Source organism: Malania oleifera, chromosome 9 (genome assembly GCF_029873635.1).
Source record: "Malania oleifera isolate guangnan ecotype guangnan chromosome 9, ASM2987363v1, whole genome shotgun sequence".
Lineage (NCBI taxonomy): Eukaryota > Viridiplantae > Streptophyta > Magnoliopsida > Santalales > Ximeniaceae > Malania > Malania oleifera.
In genome coordinates this window covers 29,220,110-29,231,911 of record NC_080425.1, presented here as the reverse complement: position 1 = coordinate 29,231,911, position 11,802 = coordinate 29,220,110, and the positions used below count along the sequence as shown (strand labels likewise).

General features: G+C 32.8%; 1 protein-coding gene across 1 annotated transcript; it reads left to right on the top strand.

Annotated features, from left to right (window-relative positions):
- The first annotated feature begins 1,958 nt into the window (after positions 1-1,958).
- Positions 1,959-3,158, top strand: LOC131164301 (putative F-box protein At1g23770). The gene has a single exon (XM_058121393.1). The coding sequence runs from the start codon at positions 2,078-2,080 to the stop codon at positions 3,002-3,004; it is 927 nt and encodes a 308-aa protein (XP_057977376.1). The 5' UTR covers positions 1,959-2,077; the 3' UTR covers positions 3,005-3,158.
- Positions 3,159-11,802: the final 8,644 nt, after the last annotated feature.

Genomic DNA, 11,802 nt, shown 5'->3' with positions numbered 1-11,802 from the left:
ATAAATTGGCGGAAAAAGATTCATATAGCCAATCCTACTTAGTGAGACTAAGGTTTAGTTTTGTTGTTGTTATTTGTGACATTTTTGAAATATTAGGAGAAATCTATGACATGTTTGAAACTTCAAAAAATGTTTTTGTCTTTTTATCAAATATTTGGGAAAGTGAGCTTTTTTTTACCCCAAAATATATGTATATCTCCTTTAAGATTTTAAAATCATCAAAGATCATTTTTTGAGATTTTAAAAAATTTATGGACTTCATCTAAAGTTTGTTGAAAAAATAAGAACGTTACCTTATATTTATTTTTAGACTAACTTTTTGAAGAGTATAAATGTTTTAAATATCAAATATTTTAGTGTAGGTCTGTGAAAATTTTAAAATCTTAGAACATGTTTATATCTTTTTATTATATTTAACATGACACGAGATATTTTGAAATATGAAAAGTGGGTATATATAATTGAAATATAATAATGTTAGCTAATGAATATAAATTTGAGTTTTCTTTACCTATTTTTCGTTCATATTTTAAACACAAGAGAACTAACATTCAACTTTATAATTGTAATTTATTCAATATAAATTTTGAAAATTTACTTTACATTTTCTTTTAACACCATGTTTGATAGGTTATTGAAAAATATTAAACTATATTTTTATTTGTCTTATGATGCATTTAGTCATTAAATTTTTTATAAAATTTACATTTAACAAACATTTTGTAGCATTATAATTTCTAAGTATTTTTATGATTTATCAATAATTTATATTTTTTTCCATGTATATATTTTAAAATTTTAAAATTATAAATAAAATTATTTTGTCATGCTAATGTCAATTGGTTATCTCAGAGCGATTGGACTGACTGGATTAGTAATCGATTAAAGCTATGATTCACTTATTTAGCTTTCAAATATATTGACCAACATTCTCAATTTAATTTATTAAATTAATATTATTTTAATATATTATTTTATTAAGGATAAAATTTATTTTCACATATGTTTAACAGTAAGTTAATGAAATGTCATTTTTTCTATAAAATTAGAGGTTTTATTAGTTTTCGAAAATTCAAGTGGTAAATTTAGGTTTTTCTATAATTTCATGTTATGGGTTTTAATTTTCACTATATCTAAATTGCTTTTCTCCTCTTGCACTGTTTCCTTTTGTAGCCTTCCTTGGAGAGTCTTTACATCTCTCTTGCTTAAGCTTACCTTTTAGTTGCGCATCACAGCATTAGCCTATGAGTTGTGATATTAATATTAAGTCGGAATTTATTTTTATTTATTTATTATATTTTATTTCAGTCAACTATTCATTATAACGGAACCAAACCGATCGAATTACACCCCTTGATTGACCATACCCGAACGAATTGAATTTTCGATTAATTTGATTAACCAAATTTAACCGAATCAAATTATAATTAATTATAAAAAAATATGATTGTATGATTTGTATGCTTTCAAAATTCAACTTAATAATTTATATTTAATAATTAATTAATTACATAATTTGAGAATTTTATGGATTTAGAGAATTGTGGAACCCTAAATTATATAATTTATATTTAATTATTAATTAATTATACAATTCGATTAAATTGGTTAACCAAAATTCACTTTGTCTATAACCAAACCAAAAATCAGATAACCGAATTTACAAAATTATAATATCGAATTGAACTGAATTAAAAATTAACTGAATCGAATCGATCGAATTTGATCAGTTAATTCGGTTAAAACTGAATTATGCGTACTCCTACCCTTTAAGGGTATGTATGAGATTTATTTTATTTTTATTCGATTTATCTATTGTATCTTGTTTTAAAAAAAATAATTATTAGGTTACATTATTTAAGAAAATTTAAAATCAACATGATAATGTTGAGAGGATGAATTTTTAAGTGTTGAATTTAAAAATTGAAAAACAGAAAGATTTACTTTTAGTATGAGTATCAATATTTTTGAATTTAATTTTGAAATCAATGATAAGTTTGTTACATAGCAAATCCTCCATCAGTCCTTCCTCTATATTATCATTCCTAGAACACTCCCGCTGCTTCCTACTGAAACAATGGCGGCCGCCGGTGACGTCGATGAAGAATTTATTATTCCGCCGGAAAGAACGTTTTCCCTTCCTTACTTCATGAGAAAGGTTTTCGCGGTGGATGAACCCAACGCAGGCAATGACTGGAACAAAGTCTTAATCATAGCCATTCATTCCATCATGTTAGAGTTGGGATTCGTTCTTTCTCCGCTGCATTCTTCTTCTTCTGCACCCGTGAAGGGCAATAAGCAGATCTACAACCGGTTTCGCCTCCCCCATGGATGGGCTTCGGTTTTCCCAGAAACATGCCTACATTATACCCTTCCCTCGATGCCGTTCACGTTCTATTCCCGCTCCGGCTTCGCCACCGTACCCACTGTCGTTTTGAAGTTTCAGGTCATCGGGAAATTCGTCATCGTATACGGATCTCCGGCGACGAATGGATCGGAGGAGGTGTATAGGCTATGCCTGGACGCCAGCCGATTCGTGCCGCCCATCAATTTTACTTGGGCCAGTTCTGGGACCGCCGATGATTCCCAGAAGAGGAGAAAGGAAGAAGAAGATAAGTACGTGAATACTTACCCGGAGAACGAGATATACGAGTTGCGGAGGATTGTGAAGGATAAAATTGGATTGCCTCTGAAAACTATACTTTGCGAGAAGAGAGGATTGAAGGCTCCGACGAGTTTCATGGCACTGCCGTATCATCTTAAGCCGGAGATATTGAAGTCGCTCTCCGACGCCGACAAGGCGAAGGTGTCTTGTGTTTGTTGGGAACTGCGGCGACTGGTTATGGAGGAGAAAAATGGGCACGACCTGGTTGGGACGAGCAGTTGCCCAATTGGGAACAGAAGGGCCAGTGCTGATGAAGCCGGGAAAGGGCAGAGGCGACCGCCGGGGTGGACTGTTTGTTATTCCTATTCCAAATTCCGATGCCTAATTAGAATTAGATGAATTTTGTTGCATTTATTTTAATTCTGAAAGTGATGGATATGTCTATTTTTTAATAAACTGATTACAATTCCTAACGTTTATTTTAGATGAGTTTTTTTTTTTTCTTCCCCCTTTCGACACGAGAATATTAGTATATACAAAGTTCAAATTGGCCAAATTTTTTGTGTTTGTAATTTCTTATGCAGATCTCATAGCCTGAATAATTTTTTTATTCTTATGCATAATTTTGGTTTCAAATATGGCCTTGGATGCTCGAACTTAGGCCTTCCAAACAAGGAGTAATTAGTAAAGTTTGAATAAAGGAAGAAATTGTACGCATTAATGGTTGTTGATTAGGTCGGGAGATTCAAGTACAAAGCTATAAAGAGGTAAGATTATGTGTATCCTCATGCAAGCATCACATGCTGCTATTGCAAATGAACTAATAATTCGGAAGTTATTTGGTAGTGACTCATTTGAACTTGTTCATCAAGATAAATAAGTTAAAACTCAAATATAAATTTAAGTTTGAAAGCTAAACAAGCCAATCTTGCACCCTATAATTCATTTAACGAGTTCATTAGTTGAATCATTTATAAGTTTAACAATAAGTTAGCATTTGGACCGGAATTGGACTTAGAATGGATGGCAATCAAATTGCATTTGGCATGCCATGGAATCAAAATTAAAATTATATTATTGTTTTGGCATGCATAAACATAAGAATTGGGTTTAGTCTAATTTATCAATTCTATCATTATTTAGTGCATGTTGATGCTAAATAGTGGTTCATGACTTCAAGAGTAATGTGAGATGAATGGCTTGATGAAAATTTGTCTCACTTTTAATGTCATGCCCCGAACTCGCGGATGGGCCTCAAGTGTGAATATAGTAACCTAACATGTCTCTGTATCAATTAAAACATACATAATACTACACTAAATGAGGGTCCGATCCCGTGGGATACACATACACCCTATACACATTCACATACATAACCATACTCATCAAATACGTAATGGAAATGTTCTTTACATGCATCATACGATACCGGAGTCTATACACAAACAGAATCTACGTTCCCAAAATACAGTACGTACTCCGGGTGTCTACAAAACCCAACAATGACAACCCGATTACAAAACCCATACTTACGCAGGTACTAAACGCAGCTAATCGACAACCACGCTCCCGAATACTAGGATGCTAGTTTCGGCTACTCGAAGGACCTGAAAAAAATTTGTATATTCAGGATGAGACACCTCTCAGTAAGGAATAAAGCAAGTTATATCAGTGTGTGTCATACAAGTATTATTTTGACATAAAACATAACACAATACATGTAACAACCTGGAAAATAATGATATTTAAATATTAAAAGAGAGAGAAATGGAAACAAAAACAGAAGGAGGCAGTAGGCTTCGTTGACGAGTACATAAGGAAACTCGTCAATGAATACAGGGCTTCGTCGACGAATACAGGGTCTCGTTGACGAGAAAATACCGAGAGGGGTTATGGGGCAGTTTGAATTTTGTCGACGAATACAGGGATTCGTCGACGAATTTATTGAAAGATTCGTCAGCGAGATGACGTGTCTCGTCAACGAAGGCCGCAGTATAAAAGTGGAAAACTCATATTTTTATCACTTATACGCGCCCCTCTCTCTCTCATCTCTCTCACTTCTCTCTTCGTTTCTGGGCCTATTTCTCGCCGGATCGAAGATCTAAGGCTACCACGACGCTTCTGGCAAGATTCTCTGCAAGTCTGCAGAAAAAAATCGCTGGAAAAGTTGGGTTGGATTTCGTCCCAATCTCAGAGTAAGTCATTTTATTCAGTATTTACCTTTTTCCTAGTTATAAGAAATGTTGTAGGTAAGAAAATACTGATGTTTTGTTCTGGGAGATTGTGTTTTCAGGATATTGAGTTAGGAATCCTGCGGGTATAAAGTCAGAATCTTATAGGGGTTTTTCAAAGTTAAGGTAAAGGAAATATGCTATGTTAGGAATTTTAATAAAGTTAATAGAGATTTAATAGATATATATTCATACCAGCTTATTATACAATTTTTACAGAATATGAGTTTAAATGTTTGTGTGGCCTGAGTAAATTTTCATGTGATGAAGAAATGTATATAGCTTTTATAATGTATCATACTATACTGAATACACAGATATTGACGGTATATACAGTTTATATAGTTTTTCCCAATGTATGGAGTTATACAGAATATGCAGATATAGATATATATTCACAGAAATTATACATAGAAATGTACATGCATACACAGCTTTTATACGAATAGTTTCATGAAACAGAGATATACATACATACATATATACATATACATGTATATAGTGTTATTCATATCAGTATTTATATCATAGTCTTATACAAACCAAAATATACAGAGTTTAGTATACCATGTTTCTTATTACCATAACATACAGAGTATACAAACAGAGAATATAGACAGTGATACAGATAGATATATATATATATATATATATATATATATATATATATATATATATATATATATATATATAGAGGTAGCATCAAGATGCTACAGATACAATATACAGAGTTTATAGTATTTACAGTATAGAAAGATAGCATTATGGTAATTTTGGAAACATGGCGAAAACAGTAAAAGAGTATATATGTATATATGTATATAGTATCAGATCCCTGTGGAAAAATTTCAAACAGATACAGTACAGATATAGATTACAGAGCACGGTACCGTTGCTATTTACAGATAGAGTGCAACCACATATCTTAGATAGTATGTGACTACCGTCAGCCATGCTCGGAGAGGTTGCAGCTCCCCAGTTCACTGGATTGAGGGGGCCGGTTTGACAAGGTAGTAACTAGTCTCGAGCCTAAGAGAGGATGCAATTTGGCCTGGCTGGGGTAGAGTAGAGTATATTGACTTATCTGGAGGGCTGACCAGATGAAGTCCTGCCTACGGGCCGCACAACCCTGTCATGAAGGGTCAAATCATGACGTACAGAGTCTCAAGGAATAAGTACAGTAATGTATATGTATACAGTTTTATAGTATATGATAAGTATAGTATGATATTATTAATATGAAAAGTAAAAAATACAGATGATATAGTATATTTTAAATTGAGAAAGAAAGATATGCTTTACAGATTATTTGTTGTATTACAGTTCAGTTATTATTTTAAAAGTATCTTTAACTTAGTTGCCACACACTAGTAATAGCATATTTCCACTTACTAAGCATTAACTCACCCTATTATTTTAACATTTTTCAGGTGAGCCAGTTAGGCGAGCAGATCAAGCTCGCGGATAGAGAGTAGTTTGATTACCCTGGTTATAGGGTGAGTTTTTTACAGAGTTGTGTATATTTTTGAGTAGATGATGCTGGAGGGGTATTTTTGTATGGTTATAGTCTGTATATACTGGATTCTAGTATTGTATAGTATATATGTGAATGGTTGTATGATATGTGTTCCCGCTGCTTAGGTATGGATGTGAATACATAGATATATATTTATAAATATAAAAAAAAATGGTATGAATTTTGAGGGTGTTACAATACAGTTCCTGTATTTTCACAATCTAGTTCTAATACATATAATACCAAATATACGGTCGGTGTCGTCATACTCAAGCACACGATACCCTGCAATAACCGAAGTCTCACAGCTGATATCGTTGCAAGTACGGTATCCACTCATACCCATCGATGACCAACCGAAACAAACAAACAATATTTCACACCCTCAGATATAGAACCGGACACTCTCACCCATGGTAATTAACTGAGACATGGCAGCAGTGTATGCTAATTAGCCACCCCTAGCTGCTTTACAAAACCTAGAACAATTTTTGAACTCACAACTCATTAGTGTACGGTAATTAGCCACCCTTAATTGTTTTACAAAACCTAGAATATTTTACATACAATAGTTAATTCCACACTTATTTAAGCATACACAAATCATATCGTTTTCAATTCGAGAAATACAATTTAATACAAATACAATTCCGGTCATCTCAACGCTATAGTTTTATACAACGTACGATTTTCCAACAGAAATAGAGATGATACCCAAAAGCCCCAAATTTTCCAGAACTATAACCTGAAAATCCCACATTTTCACTCAATAGATTTTCCCAAACAAGTAGCCAAAACATACATACGATCGTAAACTACAGGTTTACCGATCCTGATTTAAAAAAATAACTAATATAAATAGAATCCCCTTACCTTTTCTCGAAATACCACAAACCTATGGCTCCAAAACTATTAACTGAGTTTCCAAAACCTAAACATCCAAGAACTATACTTCACTGTAATTCTCACTACTACATATATATATCGAAACAAAAACGAAATCGGACCTTTACCTCGGTTTTGGGTCAAAACCCGAAAATCCTCGAAACGAATTTCTGATCCGCTACAAACATAAAGATTTCCCTCTTGATCCACGTGGTAACGTTGGATCGTTGATTCTGACAACTGACGGCCTAAAATCCTAGAGAGAGAGAGAGAGAGAGAAGATTCGAGTTCTAGAGAGAGAGAGAGAGAGAGAGGTTTTTGATTTCTTAACCATTAAGCAAGTGGAAAAAGATATTTAAGATCCGCTACAAACATAAAGATTTCCCTCCTGATCCACGTGGTAACATTGGATCGTTGATTCCGACAACTGACGGCCTAAAATCCTAGAGAGAGAGAGAGAGAAGATTCGAGTTCTAAAGAGAGAGAGAGAGAGAGGTTTTTGATTTCTTAACCATTAAGAAAATGGAAAAAGATATTTATAAACAAGTTGACCTGGTCAGACTCGTTGACGAGATGGCATCCTCGTCGACAAGCTGTAGAAGTAAGTTCGTCGACACCAAGGTGGCCTCATCGACGAGCCTGAGATTTCAGGATTTCCCAAAATCTCTCGGCATCTCCTCATCGATGAGCTACTGAATCTTGTCACCGAGCTAAACAAAAGGCTTCGTCAACAAGCAAAGAAGCCTCGTCGATGAGCCCTGCAGATTTTTGCCTTTTAAACTTTCCTTCTTTTTTTCTCATTTATTTAATACACTTATCTCGGGTCGGGTTCTTAAAACCTCCTCTCCCTACAAAAATTTCGTCCTCGAAATTTATAATCTCTCATCTACTAACTCAATTACATATCCAAACGCATACTCGATCCTAGAAAGAGCTGCCGGCCACTCACATAGCAGCCTCGTCCCAAATATATACATACCCTCACTTATGGTGGAGGAATGTTGTGGTTACATACATACTATCTTGGGAGTTTACAATAATACAAAACTCTCCCATAGACCAACCACACAACATTACTACAATAGCAGAATGTTACATACATACATACACATACCAATCCTGCTACTAAAACTACTACTCAGAACAACTGTGGATGTTTCCGACGTATTTCCGTCTCTAACTTCCAAGAAGCTTCCTCAACCATGTGATTCCGCCACAATACCTTCACTAACGGTATCTCCTTGGTATGCAGCTTCTAAACTTTACAGTCTAGAATCTGAACGAGTATCTCCTCATACGCCAAAACATCCTCAATCTCTAAAGATTCATAACTAATCACATGCGACGGATTCAACATGTACCTCCTCAACATAGATACGTGAAATACATCATGTAAGGACCCGAACCTGAGTGGGTTCTTGCATATAAATTTTTCAACGGATGCAAATAAATCTAAATTATATTTATTATCAGAGTACTAATTAGCTTTATTACAAATATATGTCTCAACTATTAAAATACAAATTTCTAAAATTCTAAAATACACAAACATATTCTAAATTGTATTATGCTAATTTTTTTTTTATTCTACTATGCTCTTTTTATTCCAGCTCATGCACTTGCTACGCCAGATTTCTGGTACTCTCTTCAAAATGATCTGAAATGTACAATAATGATTGGGGTGAGACGACGCTCAATAAGTAAATAAGATTATTATTAGTGTGTGGCCAAAATGAGCTTTCATAATTTCGTAAAATAATATTTAATACTATAACTTTAAAAATGCTTTTAAAATAAATGTAAATTTAAAAATTTCTGCATAAAAGCTTTTACCACCAACTACAACAGCAAAATTTTATAATCATATATTTTAACTGTTAAATTAAACTTTTAACTTTAAAAACTGTAATTTTAATTTTTAATTATATATATATACACATATACTTAGGCACAATAATAGTCATGTTCATATAAACTTATATTTACCTTCAAATCATCAATAACTCTGTACACGTAATTAAATATATATATACATATACTGTAAAAATGACCCTTAGACATATTAATCGTAAGTCATGTTTACCCCCATGACTAAGTTGCGCGGTCCGAAGACTGGACTTAGCTGACTGGTTGGTCAAACTAAATCAACGTACATCATCATTAAGTAAGATTTTCCTTATTAAACCCTGGTCCGACCTAGGTGTGCACTCAAGATAAATCCACTACCATATAAAACCATTCTATAAATAGTATGGGTGCACTCTAATCCGTTTAAACTTTAAGCTGTGATACCGAGGATCTGTAACTTTGAACTTTCTTTGCCATAAAGGGGTTTTAAAAATATTTTTATTATATAATTTGTGCAATTAAAATAATATCATGAAAATCTAATTTTTACTCATATTTTTGTAAAATACGCAACGTAAAAAAAATCAACTCATGTAATCTTTACTCATATCTTCGTGAAATATGTAATGTATAAATAAACTCATACCACACAATTTTTGTGTTAAAAATATTTTTTTAAGTAGAAATTAATAATGTAAAATACCTGAGGGGTTTAGAACATTTCTTGACTAAAAAATAAATGTAAGTATATTAAAGATAAAACTAGTATAATTAAATATGCGTAAAAATAAACTCAAAAGAATTTTATGAAACTAACTAACATAATCGAAATTTACTTACAAATAAATTCGAGTATGAATTTTAAATAAAAATCTAACATAATCAAATTTACTTACCTCTTCTTTTACCTTATGCTAAATACATCTATTACTAATAAATGAGATCGGAAATAGTAGGTGAGTGAGAACTTACTCAAAAATTCTCTCTCCACTATTAATTCTTTTACTCACTAATCTTTCTCTTTCTTTGAAAATTTTTGTGAAAAATGAAGGTTGAAAGTTTCTTATTTATAGGAAAATTTTTGAGAAAGAAATGAAATTTGTAAAAGCGTGAGGAGAGGGGTGAAATTATAATTTTTTTTTTTTTAATTAAAGAATGGGCAAGGAATGTACTAAGTATGGGTTGAATATGGGATAGGGATGGAGGCCATGTGGGAGTGCTTGCCACCACTCCCCTTTAATTAATTAATTACTTAATTAATTAATTAATTAATTTTTTATTTATTTAATTTTTTAAAATCATTATTATTATTATTATTATTATTATTATTATTATTTTAAGCCATATTTTAGTTTTTTTTTTTTAAGAATTAAATTCAAATTTCAAAAACTTATGTGGGCCCTACCTGGTCTTGTGGGCCCCACACAACATTGAGACTCAAGTGGGTTATACGTAACTCCAATAGTCCTCACATGTTTTTATGAGCCCTACATAGTTTCAGAACTCATGTGGACCCCACACGACTTCGGGACTCATGTGGGTCCCACACAATCTTGTGGGCCCCATATAAGATACCTATATTGTTATTATTTTACCATGTATTTCTACAAATTATATTTGTCAAAACACTATTAATATATGTATTTATTGACATGTACAAATAGTGTCTATCCTGTTTATTTTATGAAATTCTATTTTTACTAAGCCGACCTCCAATAAGCGACTGAGCCGCAATGGTCTTCAAGCACTCGTTAAGATAAGGTCTTTCTTAGGCATCAAACATGAAATCAAGGATCCTACAGAAAACACTTCTGTATTGATATTAACTTAATGACCATTTTTATTATTTTATTATTATTATTATTATTATTATTATTATTATTATTATTATTATTATGTTTTAATCGTATATATATTTTTGGGTCATCACACATCATGGATCCTTAAGAGCACTGGGGGTAGTGCAATTCTGTAGGTCACCAGACCCACTCGTTCCAGTACCTTAAATGGTCTGATATACCTCGAGCTTATCTTGCCTTTCTTTTCACATCTCATCTCCCCCTTTATCGAAGCAATTTTCAAGAATATCTTACCCCTAACCTCGAATTTCAACTCACGACGGCGAACATCACGTAACTATTCTGTCGACTCTGAATTGATTTAATCATATACTTGATCAATCTGACCTTCTCAAAAGCCTGTTGTACAAGTTCGGACCCCAATATCTGCTGTTCATCGACCTCATCTCAAGACAGAGGAGACTGACACCTCTGACCATATAATGCCTCGAACGGTGTCATTCCGATACTAGCCTGGAAGCTGTTGTTATAGGCAAACTCTACTAATGGTAGAAGCTAAATTCAACTACCACCGAAGTCTAATATATAAGCCTGTAACATATCCTCCAAGATTTGTATCGTCCTCTTTGATTGTCCATTAGTCTGGGGGTGGAACACTATGTTGAAAGTAAGTTTCGTCTCCAGTGCTTCTTGCAAGCTCTTCCAAAAAATTTAAGAAAAATATTATTTCAAGATACTTATTAGTGATTGCGGGATATTTTTAGAATATTTATAGATAGTTATAGGAGCATTTTTTATTTTTTATTTTAAAAATTGTAATACTTTAAAGATTGTTTGAAAGCATTTATTAGTGTTAGAAACTATAAATCATCTTAATAAATAGATTTTAAATCTACTAATGTGTAATGTGTACTGATT